Raw genomic sequence first — 22,269 nt, 5'->3', positions numbered from 1 at the left:
CTTCTCCGCTCTGCACATCTTCAATCTTCTTCGCCGCAAACAGCACACAGCGCATACGATCTACACCTCACACGATGGACCTGTCCTCGCTATCCTCCACTCTCCCACGAGGATCGACAGCACCTCTTCCGCAGCCTGCGTCATCCCCACCGGCCGTGGACGAGGAGTTACTCCCGGCGTCGTTCCGCGACGCCGCAGTTGCGGTCACGAAGCTGTACCGTGCTGCGAATAATGATATACTGCGTGCACGGGAGCGGGGGTATCTTGCCGCAATTGATGATTTGCTTGCCGTGATTACGAGCGGGCAGGACGTGTACGAGTGGGCGCTTGCGAAGAAGTACGTGTCGCACGGAGACGCAAGTCGACCTGTACCGGGCGACGAACCCACACCACCACAACCACCGACCGCCTCATTCGCCACTCCCGCCAGCACAGCAGAGCCTGAACGGAGAAAAGACGAGATCAACCTTGCCGACGGTACGTTCACATTTCAGTCTGCACTGCAACTGGACCGCAGCCACACTCTTCCCACAGCGGCCGCGGTGGCGAAGAACGCACGAGATTATCTTATGGCTGCGGCGCCGGCGGAGGTGTTGTTCCACGCGCTGGCGCGGGAAACCGAGGAGCAGCGGTCACGGATGGATGCGCCTAAACGGCGCACAGAGGATGATGATGGACGGGGTGGGTTTAAGAGGCATAGGTATTAGGGCATGTACACAACATTCGGCATTTGCATCAATATACTCCATACACATCTGCGCAGGCTATACATCGACGGACACATTATATCTACATATATACGCATCTACGCACAGATCCCGACTACAGACTCGACCTGCGATAGAGGAGTGCCGGTCGGCGGTGGACATCTACGTCCTATCTCCACGGTGACGGATGTTTAAGCGGCATGGGCGCTGAATCCGCACGTCCACCGCAACAGGAAGCGATGAAGTTGAAATGGAGGACGTGCTCTGGTTGCGTATACCGTCGTTGTCACTTTGATCGAAAGCGCGCGGCGACAAACGTGCTTCACGAGCCTCAGAAATCCGCTATTCTGCATAATACACATTTATACAACTTATTGCAATGACTGACTATCTTTTGTATCCCTGAGACAGAAAAGTGCCTGAGTTACCATGAGGACGGCATTGTCGTCGTGTCTATCGCACGAGACAGCGGACGCGTTTCAAACAACGTTGTTGTACGTATCATACAACGTATCTCTGCATACACGTCTACACCTTTCTCATGCATAAGACAATCTGCTGCCGAGAAAAGCGACTCCCGTAGTTTGATTGATGCAGATGCCGTGGCAAGGTGGCAAATATCTCAAATGCGAGTGACTGCGTACGTCCGCAGTACCTGATGTAGCATTCGTAAGGCGTCTAGTATACTTCAACAACGCGCATAGCGACGTAGGAGTGAGCACATCTCCCACAACAGGCGCCGAATGGAGACTTCGTCGCCGCAGATATCTTCAACGCGAGAGTACGTGCTCTCCAGGCCGCATATGACATGCACCATAATATCTGTATTCTAACATCCCATGCAACCAACTCCCCATGTCAACTCGCCACTGTCACCCACCCTTCAGCCGACATACCCGTCGTGTTTGCTTCCCACGTGGAATATCATGCCTCGTTCCGTCTCCGCGCCTGCCGACGTATTTCCAAACAACATCGTGTATGCGCAGCTACTCCAAGGTCGGCAGTATAAACTCCACCATCCTATTAAGTCCAGCAAATGAGAGGAAATGCCCAGTCTCGGCCTGGTGGATGTATGTCACCTCATTATTCGCTGCATACTTTTCCACCCAGTCCTTGGTAAACACATCGGGCACGATCGCATCAACCTCTCCGTTCAGAATGAGAATCTTCTTCCCTTTTATCCCCGCAATAACCGCGTCGCGCGCTTTGAGCAGGTTCTGTATTTCCAGCGGCCACTCCGGCGCGTCGGCGGGGACGTCTTTGGTCCGAAGGAAGGATTGCACGCGGTCGAGGAGTAGAGCGTGGAGGTCGGTGGTGCCGACGATGGGAATCGCGACCTTAATTGACGGCTCCATGGCGAGCAAATTCCACGTAGCGTGCCCGCCGAGCGATACCCCAGACGCGATGAACTCCGTCGGCGTAAACAAGGTACTCGAAATATACGCCGACAGATACTTCACAACGCCATGCAAGTCGAGGGAAATGCCGTCAACCATAGCCGCCATGTCCTGCGCATGGTGCACATTCCCCCCCGCCCAGGATTGAATGGAGATGTCATCAATCTTTCTAATTCCGTGATTGCGGTTGTCAAATGCGGCGACGACCAATCCACGCCGACACCCCTTCGCGCGGATGTCGTGGAGAAGTTGGTGCGCGATGTTGGCGGCGTCGAGGTGGGAGCGTGTGCGGCCGTGGGCATGGAGGAGCACGACGGTGTCGCCTTTTTGGGCGGGGGTGAGTTCAGCGGCACCGTAGATGTGGAGGAGGAGGCCGCCGACATTGACAGTGGTCTCGGAGGAGCGGGGGGTGCTCTCGGGGAGCGCGAATTTTTCGTCGGACATGTTGACGCGGTGGAGGCGAAGGGAAGCGGTGGGAGAGAGAGAGAGAGAGAGAGAGGTCTGTCGGTAGACTCGCCGCCGGGCACTTCACCATCTCCCAGCTCCGTCACATCATCGCCTCGCACACCCTCCCCCCCTTCTTACCACCACTATAATGGACACGACAGACCCCGCACTCGCCACTCACACTGCGACGTCCCCCCTCGCGACGATGGCCGCCGCCGCCGCGGACGCGCGGTATCTCCCCCAGGACCGCGTCACGACCCCAATCCCAACCCCGATCCCCGTCACCACCACAACGATCCCCGCCGCCGGCGCAGGCTCCCCCATCGCGCGCGCGCCATACAAGTCGTTCCGCAAAAAGTACCGCAAGCTGCGCCTGCAATTCGACACGGTGATGCGCGAGAACGAGGAATTACGCGGCCTGGACATGGCCGCGCGACGCACGCTGCGGAGACTCAACGTGGATAACTCGCGGCTACTGGACATGCTTGTGGACATATCGATCGCGGGCCACGTCGACGCACGTCTCGCGGTGGACGGCCTCGGACAAGGCGGCGCGGCGGAGATGGAGCGGCAGGGACGGGTGATGGCGTGGCTGCGGGAACGCACGCGCGAGCCCGACGCGGAGCGCGTGGAGCTGGACTCGAGGGTTGCAACCCGCGGCCTGCTCGGGGTCACGTGCGCGGAGGACGACGCCGCAGAGCTGCACGACCTTACCCGGCTGGCGGTCCCCGACCCCGTCCGCGCGCAGATGCAGACGCTGCAGAACGACTTTGACGCAGACTACTAATTCAGGGGCATCACGTGCACACATGCGTAGAGTGGCCTGCGCCACGCGCGGCGCATTAGCGGCCTGCCGCCAAAAAACCCCCGCCGCACCATCCTCCGAGCCCATCCCCATCCCTCCCGTCGCCTGATAAACACCCTCCCTGCTCCTCCTCCACATCCACACCTCACCACGCAGCGCCTACGCCCCCCCGCTCCATGCGCGGCACCCCTCCGCCGCCTCTCGCATCCCATCCCCGGCTTCTCCATGGGCGGCGCGCGCAGGCTCATCTCCCGCCAGAAGCAGGGCGAGCATCTGTCCCCGGAGGAGCTCGCTGTGCTGGACGAGTACCGGCGCCGAGAGCGCATTCGGCAGCGGAACATACGCGAACGACATGAGCGCCGCAATCGGCAGTCGAGGCAGTCGCTGTCGGAGATACCCACCGAGGGCATGTTCAGCGTGTCGCCGCCCGAGGACGCGCAGCGCGAGCTCTCGATGTCCACCATGTCGCGTGCACTGTCGGCGGAGTCCTCTGCGCAGCCCCGCGTTGGTGTCATGGACATCGGCGCGATCCTACAGTCGCCCGCGCCGCCGACGTCCTCCGCCATGCAGGCCCTGCGCTCCGCGCCAGTGCTGCCCCCGCCGCAACAGCTCCCGCCGCCGCCGCCGACTCTATACCCGCCCAGCATCGCCCCGCCGTTCGCCTCCTCGCCCATGTTCGTGTCCCCGCCGCGAGTGCTGCACCCCCCGACAGTACGCCAGCAGCTGCCCCCCCTCCAGCCCCGCCCGCTCTTCAGCATTTCGCACACGCGACACATCAGCGCGGCGTCCGAGAACTCGCCGCCCTCCGCCGAAGCCACCGGCTCCTCCTCCGGCCCCGACAGCGGCGGTCCCGAGCCCCGCCCCGAGAGCAGCGAGCAGATGCTGCCCTACGTGGTCGTCGTGCCCGAGCCGCTCGTGCGCGCGTTCTTCTACACCTACTGCGCCTTCATGGAGTCGAACTCGTACCAGCCGCTCCCCATGCGCGCCGCCACCTTCTACTCGGAGCAGCTGCCGGAGCAGCCCCCGGTCCCGCCCTCCGCGAGCCACCCGCGGTGGACACCACAGGCGGCGCCCGCGCCCCCGCGACCCGCGCCCTCGCCGCCGCCGCCGCCGCCCCTCGCCCCGCCGGCGCTCCTCGCGCCCTTCTCCTACGACCGCCCCCCGCCGCCCCCACAGCCGCCCGGCGTGTACTACCCCCCGCCGCCGCAGCCGCCGTGGCCGCGGTGATGCTGTACAATGTAAGATAGCGTGTTTCGTGTACAATAGAGGACTTGGTTATAGGGTGGGACTGCGCCCGATCCGGCCGCGCGAGCAGCAGGCGAGAATACGCAGTACTCTATTTTGATGAGCTGGCGTGGCGCAGCCCGTGCCTAGCGCGCTGAGCCCGCGTGGCCGTGGCGGTGCCAGGGGCGCAGGCCTGCATACGCAATTTACGCGGTGGGAGCAGGGGCGGCCGCATTAGGCAGGGCTGCGGGTGTCGTGGTGGCGGCGTTGGCGCTGCACGCGGGCGCGTGCGATACGCCCTCTCATACGCCGGTCCAGCGCCGTCGCCGGCGCCACGTACGACTGCTGTCGTTTCAGCGACAGCGACAGACGCAAGACAGACAGCGGCGGACGGGAGACAGCACAGCGACAGCGGCGACAGGCGCGGCAGCGAGAACGGCGACGGAACGGGCTAGCAGCGAGCACCGGCGACGATGATACCGATACAGGAGGCGTGTAGCAGAGTGTACATAGCAGCCAGGGACGCGCCGAAACGCGTCTGCGCGCTAAACCCGCGGCGTATGTCGGACCCCGCCACGTGTCGGCACGTGAGACCCATGTGATCTCCGGCGCGTCCATGTGACGTCACGCCGGCCGCTCGCCCTGCCCACACCACACCAGCCCAGCCTCCGTACAGATGCATTTCCGGTGCTATGGCGCGCTCCGCGGGCGACGACCGCTGTGCGCGGTCGCGTGGGCGTGCTGCACGCCAGTCGGACGCGTGCTGTTGCGACAGCACCGCAGCGCCTCCCGGACAATGCCCACGAGCATGCGCGTTTGCGCGCGCGCATTGCGCGCACATTGGCAGCGCGCATGCCGGTCCCGTGCTGCCCGAGGGCGCAGCTGAGGCCGCGCCGCATGGACTCGTTGATGGTGCCGGGGAGGCGGGACAAAGGAGGGTCGCCGACGGACACGCTCGGGGTCCGCCGCCGGCGACGCACGACGGCACTGCCTCCCCGCACACGTAACGCGCCGCGTTCGACGCGGTCCAGGACACGCGGTGTGTCGGTGCGGGCTCTGCGAGCGACGTAGTGGGAAGCGAAGGCGCGCTGTGTCGTCGCAACTATTGGGACGGTGGCTGTGACACTGGCAACGACCGCCAGAGACGAACCCACACCGGGGATGGGCTCGCAACGGTGAGCGGGGATGCTGCGACCCACGCGCGAGAGAGCGTCGTCGATGTGCGGCCGCACAGAGGCGTCTCGGAGTCCGTATTCCGCCGTGGCTTTCTTGATCGCGGATTCAGCAACCCGTATCTACTCATTGGTGCGCTCGATAAGCGAGAGAGCGTCGCGAACCCGCTCCTCGTGCCGCGCGGAGCCATGCGCGGGCTCGGCATCCTGTGTCCCATTGGCACCCAGCTCCATATCTTGCATCTCGTCTAGCGCGCGCTCGATAAGCAGCACCTTCTCGCGACTGCAGTCCACATATATATCTAGCGTGCGTGCGTGCGTGCGCGCGCGCCGCGGCAACACGTCGCGGCTTGCTGTGGAGCGCGGATTTGATGTGTGGTACCCTGGCGATGCACTCGACCTTGCGCACATGCGCTCACGCGTGGCAAACGCGGTCCACATGGTCGAGGTCCTGCGCGCGGCGGAGGGCCGTCGCAGTCGCAGCCGGAATCGTGCGGCGAGGGGTGCGGCGTGTCAAGTGCCTCCTTGCCCACTGGGTCCTCGTTCAGTATAACTACTGACGTGCAGTGCATGCGCAGACGTGCAACTGCCGGTCGCCAGTCTGGAGGGAAGAGACACTCATGACCTGCTCAGTGCTGATGGTGGATGCGTACACAGTCTGCGCCGCACCGGCGTACAGCAGTTGCCACGCCGTGCGGCTGCGACTTGCCACTCCGCGACGACTGTACCAGCTTTGCCAAGGCTGTTTCTAAATGATCGCCCGTGCGATGATGCGATACATCGCGCGCTGTGGAGCATTACGATTGGGGGTGTGATGTGGAGGCTGTGCGGCGGTGAGCTGGTGGAGGCGTGTTTTGCGCGTTGCGATGGAGGTCCCGCATCGCGGCTGGCTATCAACGACTGCGAGCGCACGCCAGCTGGCAGATTGAATGGGCTTGTTTCGTGCTTCATTGTGCATGACGTCGTGCCGTTGAAGCAAGACAGGACGCTTCGCGATGCCAGAAATGCGGATACGCCGGTCTGCGCCGGTAGCCCCCCGCGGCTACGCGTAGGCGTGGCGTGGCATCGCATTTTTGTTGCTTGTTAGATAATATCATTAGATACGGAATTTATATGCGGCTGTAGGCATGAAACCTGTGTAGGGAATGCAACGACGGGGATTGTAGGCTGTGAGGAGCGGTGTCGAACTTGCGTACGAATTATTAGCGTCGCAGGAAATGCCCGTGGGCTGGCTGAGATGATGCGGCGGCGGGCGATGTCTGACTTTGCAACATTTCACGTCATGTCCGGAGTACAGCCAACACGGGGATCGCATTGACTCACTTAGACTTGAAGGGCCGCGTGTACGAGAATGCGACGGAGTGCACGGGGCGTGTGCAGGCGCAGGAAGAATGCGTTGTTAGTATGACGGAGTACTGCCTGTTCTCCGGGAGTGTCTTTAATCTTCAGAAGTGACGAAGGGTCTGTGAAGGCACGCGGAGCACAACCAATGACAGCGACAGACAGAATGTGTACGAACAGCACGGGATTGTGTGGCCGGCGCATCATTATACGCATCAACAGGAGCACGCCACAGTCATCCTCGCTTGTTGGTCTGCTTGCAATATATTACCAACGCGGCTGACGACGTCGTAGAAAAATCGCACATCGACAACACCGTCCTTCCGGATTCTTCAGTATGCGTTAGAGTCTGCTCGCTCAGACTGTGTGATGCAGATCAACTCTGCGCGAAGTTGACGGCGTTCGCTGTGTCTCGTCATGCGTGACGCGACGCGACGCGTCTTGGCAGGGTAACTGTACGCATGTTCACGTGATGATCACAACTTCACCTCTGCTTCGCGCTCTGCTAATCAACTCCCCGTGGTTCACCACTCCACCCACCCATCCTCAGCGATGAGCTCGTCCGAGAATACGCCACCGGCGCATTTGGTTCTTGCAGATTCCAGCAGATCGTCGTTTGTCTCGCTGCCCCGCCTGCAGCAGCTCACATCGCCCGCCGCCGACGACGCGTCGTTGCGGCCGTGTGCGCGCGCCGAGGATACAGTTACTTGGAAGGTCTCCCCACACGCATCCTCCGACGCACCCGCGAGTGGCGATGTCTCATCGCCCCTTTGCCATCAGGGCGTGCTCACAGCGCTGCCTGCGCTGCCCACCGCCGCAATGACGCCGCACACGCCCTCCCTCGCGACTGATCCCGCGAGTGAGTTGCTCCGGCGGTATAACTCGCAGTACCGCGCACCGTCGGGGCTAGAGACGCCAGTCAGCATGGTCAAGACGACCACGCGTGAATTGCACGTGTTGCGACGGGAGACTAGTTGTGAGCCCGAACTTGCGGTTACAAAGAAGCGGCGGCGGAGGTTGACCGGGTGTGCTTCCCCTGCGCGACGGCGGGGTGGGGACGAGGTGGAGGATGAATTTGGATTCGGCAGCGATGATATCGATATCGAATGCCTTGAGTCACTGGAGGCGAGTATAGCCCCGCAGCGTGCTACAGCGGAAAGGAGCACGGATGATGGGTTTCAGGATTTTGACGACGACGACTTTGATCCGGCAGAATTGGATATGCTGCTTGAGAAATTCGAAGCGCAGACGAAACACGTGGCGCCTGCTGCACCGCCGCCGCCGCGGCGGAAGGGGCGGTATTGTTATCTGAGGGTGGTGGATGTCGTTGATGGGTTTTACATGTCTGCGCGCAGTCACATGTGTCGCGAAAAACGCATGTCCGCGGTATTGGAAGGTACGCAGGTAGTGGTCATTCTGCGCGACGAATGGACGGACACCGTCGTCGTCAGAAACGACGAGATCAACGTTGTCGGCGAGTTTGATTCCGCGGGACAATGCATCGTCGACAACGACACCGGGCTTGTTGTCGTCAACCCGGATGTCTTGGTGTCATGCACCACTGTCGCGGAGTACTTCAATTGTTATCGGCGATCGGTGTTGATACAGCGCGTGCGCAGCCCGTCGGAAGGAAACAAGGCGACGACATACGGTGCGATTATACACGAGTTACTGCAGACGTGTCTGCTGCGCAACGACTTTTCGGTCGCGTTTATGGATGCTACGTTGGAAACTATACTCCCGCGACACATCGAGCAGCTCTTTTTTCTCTGTGAACCACTCGAGGCCGCGCGGATGCACGTGCGGGAGAAGTACGCGTGCATGCAAGAATGGGCTGCCAGGCACGTCCACATGCACACGCGCGGTGGCAAACTATCTATCATCGACATCCTCGACGCCGAAGAGCACGTATGGTCACCCCTTTACGGGCTAAAAGGCAATATCGATATGACAGTCTCCATGGACGTCGACGGTGCACGGCAAAGTATCGTCCCTTTCGAAATCAAAACCGGAAAACGCGCGACGAGCGTCACGCATCGTGCACAAACGACGCTGTATATGCTGCTGTTATCCGATCGCTATGACGTTGATATCGCGGTGGGGATTTTGTATTATCTGGATTTCTCGGAGATGGTGACCATACAGTCCGCGCATCGGGATATGGGCGCGTTAATACGCGGCCGCAACGCGATTGTGCAAGCAGGGAGTAGTATCACATTATCGGTCGGGATGAACGAGAATCCACGACGGTGTCAGGGCTGTTTTTCGCAGACGCCCTGTTATATGCTGCACAAAGCGCATGACCCGGATGCACACGACAACGTGCAGCGGCCGCGGTTTGATGAGGTCACCTCGCATTTAGCGCCAAGCGAACTCGAGTTTCTAAAGAGATGGGATGAGGCGCTCGCGCTTGAAGAACGCAGCGCAGCGTCGTTGCGGCATGAGATTTGGCGCATGACCGGTGCAGAGCGACAATCTCTATCCCGGTGCATAGCGGACGTCACAGTGTCCTCGAAAAAATTTGCCGACACAGCGGAGCGGATTAGCAAGTGGGAATACAAATTCACATTGCCAGTCAGCAGTTCGTTGTCTGCACGGTTTTTCGATATGCAAATAAACGTCGGTGATCCGGTCGTCATATCCGACACCAAGGGGCATGTTGGGCTCGCGAACGGGTTCTTGAAGGCGCTCACAACCACGGAGGCACTTGTCTCCGTTGATCGCGAGTTTGACCGCAACGGGCGGGGAATAAACTACAGGATCGACAAAGACGAATTCAGCAACGGCATGTCGTACGTGCGGAATAATTTGATTCAAATCCTTGCCGCCGAGGGCAACAAGCGGCAGCGGGATTTGATTGTGAATCTCGCAGAGCCGCAATTTGACGAGGTCGTGGAGGAGCGGGAAATGAGGTGGTTAAATGAGGATCAACAGCTCGCTATGCGCAAGGTGCTATCAGGTACATCGACATCCGTGTGATGGGTGAAAAGATGCTAATTCATTTTGTTTAGCCTCAGATTACGCGTTGATCATGGGCATGCCGGGCACCGGCAAGACAACGATAATCTCGGAACTCATCAAGACTTTACTCGCGCAGAACAAGACGGTGCTACTTACTTCCTACACACACTCAGCGGTCGACAACATCCTTATGAAATTGAAATCCCACTGCACCGACGTCCTGCGCCTTGGCCCGATCGACAAGATCCATCCGGAAGTAAAATCGTTCGCCGTGCTGCAGTCGAATTTACCCAGCACCTTCGCGGAACTCGAGTCGTTTTACTTTGGCTCGCGTGTCGTCGCGACAACGTGTTTGAGTATCAACAGCTTGCTCTTTCTCCGTCGGCGGTTCGACTACTGCATAGTCGACGAGGCGTCGCAGATTACATTACCGATCTGCATTGGTCCGTTACGCTTTGCAGACAAATTCGTGTTGGTCGGAGATCACTTCCAACTTCCCCCGCTCGTACGCGACAAGCGCGCAAAAGCGCTCGGCTTGGACCGCAGTTTATTCCGCCTGCTCTCCGAAACTCATCCTGCCGCCGTCGCGATGCTCAGGTACCAATACCGCATGTGCGAAGACATCATGACACTGTCCAACACACTCGTGTACGACGGAAAATTACGCTGCGGGTCCGAAGAGGTCGCGGCGAGGGTTTTGACCATCCCAGAACTTGAGCATGGCCTGCGCACAGTGCATGCGCGGAGTCGAGGTGTGCCACACGAGAAGTGTTGGTTACGCGACATGGTGCTCGCGGAGGAGCATAGCGTCGTGTTTCTTAACACTGACCATATCTCGTCCGCGCGGGAAAGCAACGCCGGCGGCGGAGTCGCGAATGAATGTGAAGCGATGCTCACTGCACACATTGCCGACGTGCTTCTCTCCTGCGGCGTCGCGCCCTCCGAGCTTGGCATAATCTCAATCTACCGTGCTCAACTCCGTCTCATCCGGCGCCGTCTTCCTCCGAGCGCTACTGGAATTGAACTACAGACCGTGGATAGATTTCAGGGCAGGGATAAAGATTGCGTGATCGTCTCGCTTGTACGCGCGAATGAAGAGGGTGAAGTAGGTGAGTTATTGAAGGATTGGAGGAGGATGAATGTTACCATGACGAGAGCGCGGCGGAAGGTCGTGGTTCTCGGATCGAAACGAACACTTGCTGGCGCTGTGAGCGGCATACGTGATGCTGAGGATGGTGAAGGGGAGGGTGAGCGTGGCGTACAAGTGCTTAAGAAATTGATGCACCTCGTCGACGCGCGCGGATGGAGCTACGATCTGCCCCCCGACGCATGCGATACACACTGCACCAATTCGTCTCCACCTACGCCGGCGGTGGCCATGCTTCCACAACTTTCACCATCCGCAACACCGCCGCTCTCGCCCGCACACAAAAGACACGGAAAAGGGGTCGTAAAATTGGATACCGCGCTTTCGCAACGACCGATTCTTCGCGACGTGGTGAATAGCATGCGATAATGCGTGCATCATGTCTACCGCCGTCTATCCATCATCATTTAGCATGCTCCTATGTATTTCTATATTCCAAAATTGCAAAAAATGCAAAAAAATTAGGACTATCCATGATCTCAATGCGCCCGGCTACCACTCACGCCGGGTCACGTCGCCAGGCGGAACGAGTTGCGGTCGACGACCGAAGACTTGTGGCGCATGAGGACCGCGGTATTGTGCATCTGGCGAGCCGGCGCGTGAGTCAGTCGTGGTGCGGGGTTTACGGTCGCGGAAGTCGCCGCTGAGTTTGCGGTTGTTGTTCCATCGCTGGTGAGTGTACTGCTGCTCCCGCGTCTCGTGTCGTTCAAGGTGTTGCTGCTGTTCACGCGGTTGCCACTGCTGCTGTTGATGCTGCTGCCGCTGTATAAACCCCGGTTGTCGCTGCTGCGCTTTATACTCCTTGTGTGGCGGCGACTGCCTCGTCTGATACTGTCTACGAGAATACCCACCCTTCCTCCCCTCCGCCGCAGTAATCCGAAAGGAATCCTGTGATTCCGACATCTTCTTCAGCCCCTTGCCGCCCAGCATACTCACACGGACGCCATCCCGCTCAAGTTCCTGCATCTCCCGTACCGGAGGAAAAATATGCATACCAACCGCATCAGCGGGTACCTTATACACCCAACCTTTCTCCCCCACGAGGCTGAAGAAAGTAGTGAGCATGTCGATTTGTGCGAGTGCGGATTGTGAGCCAAGAACGACGAGTTTCATGCGTGCGCGTGTCATGGCGCGGGGAAGGAAGCGCCACGCGTGGATGAATTCCGGGGATGGTGTGATCTGCGCGGCGGTCCGGACGAGAGATATGATTACGCAATCTTTTGTCACGATATTCCTTGCGTGATCAAGACTGGCAATCAATGGCCGCGCGGGGGTGTAACGACGAAGACATTGCGCGACGGCTTGTGTCTGCGTACGGTAGGGCGAGTAGATTCCAAGTTGTTCCGCGGCAACGCCAGACGCGATGAGTGTCGTCGTGAGATGCGCGACAAGTTCTGCTTCTACCTCGTTCGAAACGTAGATCCCGTTTGCGGATTCTGTCGCGGGTGTGTTGTCGGTGTTGATGAATGCAACTTTGGTGGATTCGGCGAGGACATTGGCGAGCCAGCATTCCGTGTGTGGCACGCCACTCTCGCGTGCGTGGATGTCAGCGAGAGCGGATTGTAGTCGTGGAAGCACAAGGAATTGTTTGGCGATCGCCTCCGTGCCGCAGCAGAGCTTGTCATCGTAGCCCACCGCATTGGCAACCATGGTAACTTCCTCACACATGCGGTATTGGTACTCCATCGTCACGACCGCCTCCGGATGCGCGTCGCATAGGAGCTTCAGTAAACTAACGCCTAACCCCGCCTCTAGCGACTTCGAATCGAATATCTTCGGCGCGGATTGGTAATCCCCTACCAACACAAACTTATCCGCAAGCCGTAACGGACCGATATTGACAGGTAGCGTAGATAGCGCAGCGTCGTCGATGATGCAATAATCGAATCGTTTCTCTTGTAACAATCGCGTATTGATGCCGAGCGCCGTGACGGCGACAACCTGCATCTTCGCCATCGTCTCGCCAAACTTGTAGGGTGATCTGGGTAATCTTTCTTCGTTCAATGCAAATTCGTTAACGTCAGGATCAATCCTGCGCACGGCGCCGAGGCGCAGGATTTTTATCTCATACCCGCGGAGCTGCAGCAATATATCGTCTAGGTACTTGAGTAAGTGCGAGATAACGAGCACAGTGTTGCCTTCAGCGACAAGCGACCTGATTACTTGCGCAGTTGTAATAGTTTTCCCGGTACCCGACAGGCCTACAATTAACGCGTAGTCCTTTGCCGCGAGCACTGTTTTGACGGCTAGCCGCTGGTCGCGGTTTAACTCTACCGGCGCGTCTTCGTGAAACCGCGCGCCGACACCGCGGTAGTCGAATTGCGGCTTTGCGAGGTTGACGATGAGTTCCTTGTGTCGCGGATTCGCGTCGCGTGCGAGGAGTTGGCATAAGTTATTCCGCACAACAGCAAAGCCGTGCAGGTAGTCCGTCTTATCAATGCGGTAGGTGACTGGTACATCCTGGCGCTCCTGTATGGACTTGATCAGCGGATTCAGATCCAGTTCACGGTCGGTGATGAGTGTGAGTTCCGTGAATGACGTCTTTTCCACAGTGCCTTTGGCGAGCGACAGGTTGCCCTGCTCGTCAGACACCATAACCGGGTCGCCGATGTCAATCTCCGAGTCCACGAATGAGGCAAACCAGGTCTTCGGATCCTCAGAGGAACTACGTTTGAAGACATATGCATACTTCGTCGGTCCGTGGAGACTCGGGCGATTGGATTTCGAAACGAGCTCCATTTGCATAAAGCACCGGCCCAGGCACTCACGTTCGTCAGAGCCGAGAAGCCATAGTTCCGGCTCGCGGCGCATGAGGTATTGTTCCTCATAATCAAGCGCGGTGTCCCAGCGCATGAAGAATTCGCGTTCGGAGGGGGTGAGGTGTGGTATAGTGTCCGCGTAGTCTCTTTGTTGTGGCACCGGCGCGGTGGACGAGAATGACGTGTGGTAGGTATAACACGCCTGCTTGACGGAACACGAATTACATATCTCGGCGTCGTCAATAAGCGGCACTGTCGATATATGCCGCGTCATGGCATGCGCAACTCTGTTCCGCACGCGCATGAGCGCGCCAATTTCAGTCGGCCGCAGGAACACGGCGAACATCTCGCCGAGATCGGGGTAGTATATCAAACTTCGATCAATCTCTGTAGAGTACCGATCCGTTAGTAGCAGCATATTCAACGTGGCAGTGACTCTGTGTGTGAGATTCTGCGCGTTGCGGCCCGTGCGGATGTCGAACGGCATCGTGGATGGGGAGAGCCCGTCGATAGACGCGCTTACAGTGAGGTTCACTTTGCCTTGAATACCGTACATGGGGGAGAGTACCACATCGACGTCGTTGATGAGATCGTACACAGAAACTTGCAAACCGTCGCTATACCGATTCGGTCGTCGCCAACGCGATGCCGCCATCGTCTGGCGCGCCCACTTCTGTATGATTGTGAATCGCTGCTCAACTTCATGCCGCACAACTGCGAATCTCTCCAGGAAGACAAACCGCGCAAAGTATTTCGGGATGAGCTCGTCCAACACTGCGTTCATGAATGCCGACGAGAAATCGAGTTTCAGCATGCAGATATGGATGATCTCAACCACGATCTGTCCGTACAACTGCAGTGCGAAGCCGTCATTCGGGCCACGTACCGCATTGCTGAGCACGGCTTTGCGTAAGCACTTGAATGACTCCGCGATGGTTGGTGTTGGCACGAGAACGTCTGGGAAAAGAATGAGCAAACCGGAGTCACGGTCGATTATGTATTCACCCGCAGTGACCGGGGCGATCAGGTTCGCGATGTCGTTGAGCGCGACATCCGTCTCGGTCCATTCGTCGCGCAGACGTACGATGAGTTCTTGCTCGGGGTGTAGCACTGGCACCGTGGTGAGCACTCTCTCCGACGCTGAATGTCCCCGTCGTGTGACGTAGCTTCCCTCACGCACACTGCAGATCCTGACGCGCGCGTACCGACCTCTGCTCATATCGTATGCCGACGGAGACGGAGTCGGTACCGGCAACGGCCGCGACAACGTGTCCTCCCTCACTACCAGATCAACCTCTGCCTCAATTCTCGCAAGTATCTCAAAATCAATGTCGTCTTCCTCAAACTTGAACTCTTCCTCCGCGGCGGCCGCGGCCGCTGCTGCTGCGCCCGCTTCTGCGAACTCCGGCGTCCGGATCCTCGGCGGTGAAAGGCAAGCAGCGGCCGGGTGGGCTGGACGCCAGTTCCACCGATCGTCGTCTTTGAGGGTCCATTCGCTAGGGTCACATGCTTTTGCGCGAGAGGAGGAACGGCAATGCGGTGTGCGTTGCTCGGGCTCGGTGCGTGTGCGGGACGCCATGACGCGAAGGCGACGGTCACGAGGGGTCCTGATGGAGACCTGTTCTTGTCATCCGCTATACCGTCAATATCATTGTCATACATTGCGTTCCCAAACACTCTACACTCCGTCAAACTCCTCCTACATCCCCGCACCTCGTCAATTCTTCAGTTCGTAGTCCGTAATGTGTGAAATCGGGCCAGCGAAGCCCATTAGCACGCATTAGGCAACCGTCTCACGCCTCCGCCGTGCGCATCGCCTACTCACCACAACCAACATCGCTACGCCACCGCACGACGAGGCCCGCGCCATGGCCACGGCGACTGCTTCTGTCGCCGCGCCGGCTGCCGCCTCCCCTCCCTTCATCCCACCGCTTCTTGCGCTACCGAACGAGCTGCTCACCGCGGTTCTGCTGCACACCGATATTCCCGACCTGCTCGCACTGTCACGCACCTGTCGCCGCCTGCGCGACGTCGCGCTCGACACGCACCTCCACCGCGTGCGTTTACTCATACAGACACCACCGCGTCTTGCCGTCTTCGTTGCCCGGCGTCCTGCAGAATCCGACCTGCGCGCACGTCATATTTTGCCTGCGATGCGGGGATTGTCGCCGCGATTCCACGCCGCGGCGGCGACGTTGCGCCTCGCGCTCACCAAGAACGCGTTGGCGCGGAAACTTGCGGTGCGCCCGCGCCTGGATGAGTTGATACAGCGTGGGGTGTACCCTGTGACCGACGCACGGGTGAGCCCGGTGCTCGCGCTGCGTTGCAAGGAACTTGAGAGGGCAAAGGTGCGGAATACGCTTGAGCGGGAGCTGAGCATGGCATGGCAGCGGTTTCGAGTTGGGCTGGGCAGCGGGGGGTATCAGCGCTGCGATGTGAAGACGCTGGTTCGGCGGTTCACGTATCGCAAGCACGAAGTGGCGCGCAGGGATGTCGCACCGACCAGGGCGAAGGTGCATCGGTTGAGATTGTTCTTCGAGCGACTGTCCCGCTCGTCGGTTATTGCGTGAGATGTTTGGTATGTTTCTTGGGTTCGGTTTGGTGTAAAGTGAACAGTGGTTAGGTGGCTATGGTGCTTATGGTGTACAGGTTAACTAGCGATACTGATCTATTCCTCATCCTCGTCTGGCTTCTTCGCAAGCCCGAATCGCTCCAGCAGCACGTCAATCTCCTTCGGCTTCCACAGGTTACAGTACAACTGCCCTTCCTTGTCCATCCCTAGCGTCGCAAACTCGAGCTTATCACTCGTCAGCGTCGTCGCGTCCATAGTCTTGCTGAGTACCTTGATCGCGAGCTCGCACGCTTCGGCCAGCGTGGCATCCTCCTTGTAATCCTGCTTGAGCAGTGTCTGCGCGGTCGCGTTGTTCGCGCCGACCGAGGTCGCTTTCCACCCACCGTAGTTGCCGGAGGGGTTGGATTGGTACAGCTGGAAGCCGTAGCGCGTGTCGTACCCCGCGTAGATGAAGGACACGCCAAACGGGCGCAGACCACCATGCTGCGTATAACCTTGCTTGAGATCGCACAGTCGCCGGACGAGCTGCTCACATGGGATTTCCTCGTTGTAGAGCTTTAAGTAGTCCTGCGCGTACACACGCGCGTAGTTCACCAGGATACTTGCGTCCGAGGTCAGGCCGGCAACCGCACACACCATGTTGTCATTGATAGTATACAATTTCTCCGCGGACGTGTCCTGTTCCAGTAGTTTGGAGGTGACCTTGCGCTCAGCTGCCAACACGATCCCGTCCGCAGCAAGCACGCCGATCGAGGTACCTGCATGCGAAATTGCCTCAAGCGCGTACTCGACCTGATACAAACGCCCCTCTGGCGAGAAGATGGTCGTGCGGGAGTCGTAGCGACGGCTGCCCATTTTGGATTGTGGTGTGGTTGGTGATGCTGATCTGAGGAGAAGGCCGTGGTTCGTGATGGAAGCGGCGCTTTGTGGGTCACGTGCACGTCGCCAAAGGCATTTCCAGTGCACCTTCCTCAGCTGGAGAGAGCATGGAGAAAGATCAGCTGCCGCCGGGATGGACACGCCATACTGCGCCGTCGGGGCACGTGTATTACTACAATAAGGCGACAAAGACATCTACTTATGAGCGGCCAACGCCTCCAGTGCCGGCACAACTTCTCCCATCACCAGCAGACTCTGCGCCTATCGCCAAACGCCAACGCCAAATAGACCCCGAAGCAGCGGCCTGGGCACGCCAATACACATCCACCCCCTTAACCCACTCCCACCCTCATCCTCCACACCGGCGCGAACACCCGCTCATCGCACGCCCTATACCAGATACACAATGGCTCCTCGTCGTTACCACCCGCGGTCGTCCGTTCGTACACAATCCGCACACTGGCGCGACGTTATGGATGCCGCCAGAGGATGTGCAGGCCGCGCTGGAGAGGATGAAGAAAGATGAGATTGTGGAGTTGGTCGCGCGTTGTCGTGGGTTGAAGACGGGGGATGTGCGAGCACGGTGGTTGAGTAGTGCTCCCTCTACTCTGGCTACGGCAACCGCGGGCACCACGGCTACAGCACCAGCGCAGACGCAGACAGCGCCGATTTATGATGACGAGGACGTCAGCGAGAGCGAGCTAATTGAACCCGACGACGCGCCTGTCAGCACGGGGATCATTCGCCAGCGTAACCGCACGCCGGAGGAGGAGTCCGGTGAATCGTCGTCGGGCGACAGCGACAGCGACGGTAGCGACGGCAACGACGACAGCGACGACAGCGACGAAGAAGAGGAAGAACAGGAAGAGAACGGTGCCGTCGAGTTCGACGAAGATGACATTGAATACCAACTGCAAGCAATGCTTGCCGACCAAGCACCTTCCGACGGCTTACCCGGTGCCTCCGACAACGACGACAACGTGGAAGACGCCCCTACCCACGATCAGCGCATTGCAACATTCAAAGTCCTTCTCGCCGACATGTCCGCTAACCCGTTTTCTCCCTGGGAAGCCGAATTCCCCAAACTCGCCGCCGACTCGCGGTATACATCCCTACACACCACGGCAGAGCGGAAACACGTGTTTGAAGAGTGGGCCAAGATGCGTGCGCAGGAATTGAACGCGATGCGTGAGAAGGAGGTACCGGTGAGTGTTCGTTCTGTTTGTGCGTGAGGGGGAAGATGCTAAAGCGTGCAGCCTGAGGAGCAATTCGAGGAGTTTTTGCGCCAATTCGCCACACCGAAGTTGTTTTACCAGGAGTTCAAGCGCAAATATCGGAAAGAGACGGGATTCAAAGAGTCCCGTCTCTCCGACCGCGAAAAGGAAAAACTCTACCGAGAGTATATTGCTCGCAAACGTCATTAGGGTATTAGTACATAACATGAACTGGTTATACCGCTTTCTTCCCCTCTTCGTCCAACGCAATCTCGTGGACGTCCGCATCGCTTGCTGCCATCCGCGGTGTCGCTACCGGACTCGGTGGCGACGAGGAGTTATGCCACGTCGACACGTCGGATTGCAGCTGGTGTAATTCCTTCTGAAACCGTCGACCGAACACGTCGATATAGTACGTTGCGCCGTTATATGCCGCCGTCATGAAGATTCCGAAGACAAACGCGGCGGAGAGATATTTGTAGCGGTACCATATCGGACACGGAAGCATAGTGAGGATTTGGTAGCCGAATTGAATACCCGTGAACGCGAGTACGGGGAACGGCTCGGGGAGGCTGTTGACGAAGATGCCGAGGTGGGTATCTTTGTATGACCGCCGTAACCATTCAAAACTTGTCAACCGTCCCGCGGCGATTTTGTCTTTCCGTCTGATCGTGATGAAGAAATGGTACAGCGACTGCCATATGAAATACCATACGGAAGCACACGCAAGTCCACGCGTGAGGCTCGCCGACTTTAACGACGCCGCACCTAGAAAGCGCTGCGCTTTATACTCCGGCTCGAGCTCGAAATTGATAACGTGCAGCACGACTGGTGGTAGCACGTGAATCAGCGCGGATGTGGTCTTGTCGATCGAATGTAAAACCAACGAATTGCGCCACGTAATCACCGCCCATGCCAGTGTGCCGTAGGTTAAACAAAATACTGATAAATATAAAAACCCGGAAGACGGCAGAATCCACAAGTACACGAGCAACATGCCGTTCACGAAATAGCATAGATCGGCAAGGAAGTATTGGTACCGCAGTTTGCGGTAGGAATACACGCGAACAGGCATAAGCACGACAACCTGTACCGTGTACCACACATGAAACCACTCCGGATGGGCACCGATCATCAAACCCGAGAGAAACACATTCCCGAGCCCGAACGCGAAAGCGAGTTTCTCACGCTGATTGACAAGTCGAGCTTCGGAAAGCTTCGCGTCCCACCGCGCGACGGTGCGGAGGACACGCCTCTTCGCGCGCTCGATATCTTGACGACCTCTTCTCTGAGCAGCAGCAGTCGCGCGCGCATCAACGCCAACAACAGCCGGCGCCGTGAGAGCTAAGTTCTCCAGGAAATCAAGGATACTCAATTTCTCTGCACTCCCCCCGCCATTTGCATTCGTTTCCGGCGATGCATTGGGCGGCGTATGTGGCTCGCCTAGATCAGATAATGACGCATATGATGATGACGCGATCGAAGCCGCTATGAGCGGTGATTGTGCGTCCATTGTGGGGTGGTGTTTGGGGGTGAAAAGAGAAGGGGCGATCCTACGCGTGATCGTGCGGCGCGCGGAAGGAGGGCCGTTGTTGTCATGTGACTGCGCACATGCCGCGATCTCAGCCGCGCGTTGGTCAGTGCGAATATGCTTGGAAGTGGCCGTTTTCGAGCGATTTAAGGACGCATGAAAACGGAGTGGATGTAGGGATGATAGAGAAGAAAGGAGAGATGCGAGCAATTGTAGTATGGAGTGTGGAGTGTAGACGGAGTTGGGGTTGTGGAGGACTATGACGTAGTGGAGTAGGAAGACGAGGTTGCGGGCAAGGGTAGTTTGTCGAGCACTTCAGCGTGAAAATGATGGCGAGGACTTCCACTGTCGACCGTTTGCGGCGAGCACGATCTGGCAAGATCTGGTATTTTGTGATGCGCCGGACCACCAGCAGCGAACTCGAACGGAATCGGTGGTGGCGGTGCATCTGCGATCATGGAGATGCGACCTCACCGTGACTACATGCGCACGATCCGCTGTCTACTGATGCTCTGTTGCTCTGTGATGCTGATGCCACGATTTTGAAGAGGATGCCCCGATTTGGAAGAGCATGTCACCATCTGCGACGCATAGAATTGGGATATTTTGCTCGTGTGTCGCCTACGACCTCTTTCTGTCTGCACTCGCGCTACATCTCCCATGCGATTCTGACCGGGCTGAATGGCGAGGGTACATACCCTCCACTATGTATGATTCTCCGCCATTTTTGCTCCCTCTATTCTGCACACATCGCCACACACAATGGCAACCTTCATGACGACTTCCCTCCACGCCGCCGCGTCGATGACTAGTATTGCCATCACGACCGCGTCTCCTGCCAAGCACCCGGAGTACGCCGCCACTGAGGCCTGTGAATTTTGTCGGCTTCCATATTACAGCTCCACAATACTGGCTAGTATATGTGATTGCAGTCTTGATCTATATTTTGCTGTACGCGCTGCGTATGGGCTTCGTTGAGTCGATTGCTTCTAACAAAGTAGGGCGAACAACCGATAACGACAGCGAGCAAGGCGGTGTCCAAGAATGATAAACTGCAACAAGATGATGGGAAGATATGTGACTTCTGTCAGCGTCCATTTTATGGGTACAACGATATGATCGTTCGTTGTAACTGCACACTCGACGTGTTCTTCAGTGTACGTCCTTCCACCCCATTTATCATCGCGCAAGAGTTCTGACCGCACGCAGGAACTGCCGCCAGCGCTGGAAGATAGCACGTCTCTCACGAATGAAGTGCTTTATATGGACACACACGAGGTCGCACGGATGTGTGAGTTCTGCCAGCTTCCGTTCCACACGTTTGATGATATGAGTAGCGTGTGCAAGTGCACTCTCGATGCCTTCTTTCAGGTTTTTTCATTCCTCTCTTCCGCCCATATCGCCGTTGTGTACACTTGCTAACCCACGCAGGAACTTCCACCGTCGCCAGAGCCAAGTACGTCGCTGCCGACGAAACGATACCAATACCACCTTACGCAGCAACAAGTTGCTGCGGAGAGTTGCGAACACTGCGGTTTCCCTTTCTGGGTTCCAGATGGGGAGACTAGCGTGTGTGATTGCAGTATTCGGGTTTTTGGGCAAGTATGTATGCATATGTGCAATGTTGTAAGTTGTGATGGCTAATATTGTAGGATTGGATACCAGAGGTGTCAGCGGAAGGTCAGTTGGAGGTGGGTGGTGGCGTATAATTTGATGGCGAACGTATGGAGTTTGGTTTTTCTGGCGTTTGTATATTCTGTATATTAGATCATTCATCAAATGTGGGGAATTCCACTGTAACAGTGACCCAGTTGCGACGGCTATAGCACAGTGATGTCCCGCTTTTTTTTCCTAAGAAACCACGTCTATCAAATCTCCAATCATCTCCCCTCCCCCCCCCCAGTCTGCGGCATACCGCAACCGTGAATTCGCCGGATCCTCTATTGATCGAACAACTCGTGTCCCACTTATGTGCAGGTATTCCACCAACTACTCCTCTTACCCGTTGAGAGTTTGTCGTATTTTAACACGCACAGGAGCCTGAAATGCTCCTTGAGAGCGAGGACAATAGCGACGTATGACAAGGACTGGTCTGGTGCGAGAGAGACGGTAT

At 57.9% G+C, this 22,269-nt stretch overlaps 13 protein-coding genes across 13 annotated transcripts; 7 read left to right on the top strand and 6 right to left on the bottom strand.

The window, feature by feature from the left end:
• Positions 1-32: 32 nt before the first annotated feature.
• On the top strand, positions 33-1,181 carry V1518DRAFT_423730 (uncharacterized protein). The gene has a single exon (XM_066905763.1). It carries the CDS (start codon positions 75-77, stop codon positions 705-707), a length of 633 nt encoding a protein of 210 aa, XP_066756925.1. The 5' UTR covers positions 33-74; the 3' UTR covers positions 708-1,181.
• Positions 1,182-1,292: 111 nt separating this feature from the next.
• Positions 1,293-2,638, bottom strand: V1518DRAFT_143388 (Alpha/Beta hydrolase protein). Its single transcript, XM_066900757.1, has one exon. The coding sequence runs from the start codon at positions 2,546-2,548 to the stop codon at positions 1,694-1,696; it is 855 nt and encodes a 284-aa protein (XP_066756924.1). The 5' UTR covers positions 2,549-2,638; the 3' UTR covers positions 1,293-1,693.
• A 6-nt stretch (positions 2,639-2,644) lies between these two features.
• Positions 2,645-3,359, top strand: V1518DRAFT_423728 (IEC3 subunit of the Ino80 complex, chromatin re-modelling-domain-containing protein). Its single transcript, XM_066905762.1, has one exon. It carries the CDS (start codon positions 2,700-2,702, stop codon positions 3,336-3,338), a length of 639 nt encoding a protein of 212 aa, XP_066756923.1. The 5' UTR covers positions 2,645-2,699; the 3' UTR covers positions 3,339-3,359.
• Positions 3,360-3,398: 39 nt separating this feature from the next.
• Positions 3,399-4,624, top strand: V1518DRAFT_447312 (uncharacterized protein; the record flags this gene model as incomplete). Its single annotated transcript, XM_066906480.1, has 1 exon — positions 3,399-4,624. A coding segment is annotated over one exon (1,185 nt), but the record flags the coding sequence as incomplete, so codon positions are not given.
• Positions 4,625-5,031: 407 nt separating this feature from the next.
• V1518DRAFT_458118 (uncharacterized protein) lies at positions 5,032-6,193 on the bottom strand (the record flags this gene model as incomplete). Its single annotated transcript, XM_066906584.1, has 3 exons — positions 5,032-5,343; positions 5,420-5,875; positions 5,918-6,193. 3 exons carry the CDS (start codon positions 6,191-6,193, stop codon positions 5,032-5,034), a joined length of 1,044 nt encoding a protein of 347 aa, XP_066756921.1.
• A 637-nt stretch (positions 6,194-6,830) lies between these two features.
• Positions 6,831-7,501, bottom strand: V1518DRAFT_423724 (uncharacterized protein). The gene is made up of 2 exons (XM_066905761.1): positions 7,076-7,501; positions 6,831-7,015 (listed from the first exon to the last, which is right to left on the bottom strand). The coding sequence occupies exon 1, from the start codon at positions 7,307-7,309 to the stop codon at positions 7,076-7,078; it is 234 nt and encodes a 77-aa protein (XP_066756920.1). The 5' UTR covers positions 7,310-7,501; the 3' UTR covers positions 6,831-7,015.
• Positions 7,502-7,555: 54 nt separating this feature from the next.
• Positions 7,556-11,852, top strand: V1518DRAFT_143160 (uncharacterized protein). The gene is made up of 2 exons (XM_066900756.1): positions 7,556-10,052; positions 10,105-11,852. Exons 1-2 carry the CDS (start codon positions 7,646-7,648, stop codon positions 11,568-11,570), a joined length of 3,873 nt encoding a protein of 1,290 aa, XP_066756919.1. The 5' UTR covers positions 7,556-7,645; the 3' UTR covers positions 11,571-11,852.
• V1518DRAFT_423719 (DNA replication factor Dna2-domain-containing protein) lies at positions 11,605-15,842 on the bottom strand. The gene has a single exon (XM_066905760.1). The coding sequence runs from the start codon at positions 15,537-15,539 to the stop codon at positions 11,694-11,696; it is 3,846 nt and encodes a 1,281-aa protein (XP_066756918.1). The 5' UTR covers positions 15,540-15,842; the 3' UTR covers positions 11,605-11,693.
• V1518DRAFT_423718 (uncharacterized protein) lies at positions 15,601-16,743 on the top strand. The gene has a single exon (XM_066905759.1). The coding sequence runs from the start codon at positions 15,829-15,831 to the stop codon at positions 16,528-16,530; it is 702 nt and encodes a 233-aa protein (XP_066756917.1). The 5' UTR covers positions 15,601-15,828; the 3' UTR covers positions 16,531-16,743.
• V1518DRAFT_423716 (nucleophile aminohydrolase) lies at positions 16,560-17,504 on the bottom strand. The gene has a single exon (XM_066905758.1). It carries the CDS (start codon positions 17,385-17,387, stop codon positions 16,629-16,631), a length of 759 nt encoding a protein of 252 aa, XP_066756916.1. The 5' UTR covers positions 17,388-17,504; the 3' UTR covers positions 16,560-16,628.
• A 14-nt stretch (positions 17,505-17,518) lies between these two features.
• Positions 17,519-18,835, top strand: V1518DRAFT_378590 (uncharacterized protein; the record flags this gene model as incomplete). The annotated part of the gene is made up of 2 exons (XM_066901612.1): positions 17,519-18,622; positions 18,668-18,835. The coding sequence occupies 2 exons, from the start codon at positions 17,519-17,521 to the stop codon at positions 18,833-18,835; spliced, it is 1,272 nt and encodes a 423-aa protein (XP_066756915.1).
• Positions 18,836-18,860: 25 nt separating this feature from the next.
• Positions 18,861-20,138, bottom strand: V1518DRAFT_378577 (uncharacterized protein; the record flags this gene model as incomplete). Its single annotated transcript, XM_066901611.1, has 1 exon — positions 18,861-20,138. One exon carries the CDS (start codon positions 20,136-20,138, stop codon positions 18,861-18,863), a length of 1,278 nt encoding a protein of 425 aa, XP_066756914.1.
• Positions 20,139-20,766: 628 nt separating this feature from the next.
• On the top strand, positions 20,767-22,038 carry V1518DRAFT_143110 (uncharacterized protein). The gene is made up of 5 exons (XM_066900755.1): positions 20,767-21,107; positions 21,158-21,313; positions 21,366-21,527; positions 21,588-21,754; positions 21,809-22,038. The coding sequence occupies exons 1-5, from the start codon at positions 20,919-20,921 to the stop codon at positions 21,921-21,923; spliced, it is 789 nt and encodes a 262-aa protein (XP_066756913.1). The 5' UTR covers positions 20,767-20,918; the 3' UTR covers positions 21,924-22,038.
• Positions 22,039-22,269: the final 231 nt, after the last annotated feature.

The sequence above is a fragment of the Limtongia smithiae genome (assembly GCF_038497785.1).
Source record: "Limtongia smithiae strain NRRL Y-17922 unplaced genomic scaffold V1518scaffold_19, whole genome shotgun sequence".
Classification (NCBI taxonomy): domain Eukaryota; kingdom Fungi; phylum Ascomycota; class Lipomycetes; order Lipomycetales; family Lipomycetaceae; genus Limtongia; species Limtongia smithiae.
This window is presented reverse-complemented; position numbering and strand designations above follow the sequence as displayed.

Coding starts and splice junctions, on each gene's coding strand:
- V1518DRAFT_423728 (XM_066905762.1), top strand. CDS start 2,700: ATGGACACGACAGACCCCGCACTCGCCACTCACACTGCGACGTCCCCC.
- V1518DRAFT_143110 (XM_066900755.1), top strand. CDS start 20,919: ATGGCAACCTTCATGACGACTTCCCTCCACGCCGCCGCGTCGATGACT. Junction 21,314..21,365: donor CACTCGACGTGTTCTTCAGT/GTACGTCCTTCC, acceptor GACCGCACGCAG/GAACTGCCGCCAGCGCTGGA. Junction 21,528..21,587: donor CTCTCGATGCCTTCTTTCAG/GTTTTTTCATTC, acceptor TAACCCACGCAG/GAACTTCCACCGTCGCCAGA.
- V1518DRAFT_423718 (XM_066905759.1), top strand. CDS start 15,829: ATGGCCACGGCGACTGCTTCTGTCGCCGCGCCGGCTGCCGCCTCCCCT.
- V1518DRAFT_143160 (XM_066900756.1), top strand. CDS start 7,646: ATGAGCTCGTCCGAGAATACGCCACCGGCGCATTTGGTTCTTGCAGAT. Junction 10,053..10,104: donor TATGCGCAAGGTGCTATCAG/GTACATCGACAT, acceptor CATTTTGTTTAG/CCTCAGATTACGCGTTGATC.
- V1518DRAFT_423719 (XM_066905760.1), bottom strand. CDS start 15,539: ATGGCGTCCCGCACACGCACCGAGCCCGAGCAACGCACACCGCATTGC.
- V1518DRAFT_423716 (XM_066905758.1), bottom strand. CDS start 17,387: ATGGGCAGCCGTCGCTACGACTCCCGCACGACCATCTTCTCGCCAGAG.
- V1518DRAFT_423724 (XM_066905761.1), bottom strand. CDS start 7,309: ATGCGTATAATGATGCGCCGGCCACACAATCCCGTGCTGTTCGTACAC.
- V1518DRAFT_143388 (XM_066900757.1), bottom strand. CDS start 2,548: ATGTCCGACGAAAAATTCGCGCTCCCCGAGAGCACCCCCCGCTCCTCC.
- V1518DRAFT_423730 (XM_066905763.1), top strand. CDS start 75: ATGGACCTGTCCTCGCTATCCTCCACTCTCCCACGAGGATCGACAGCA.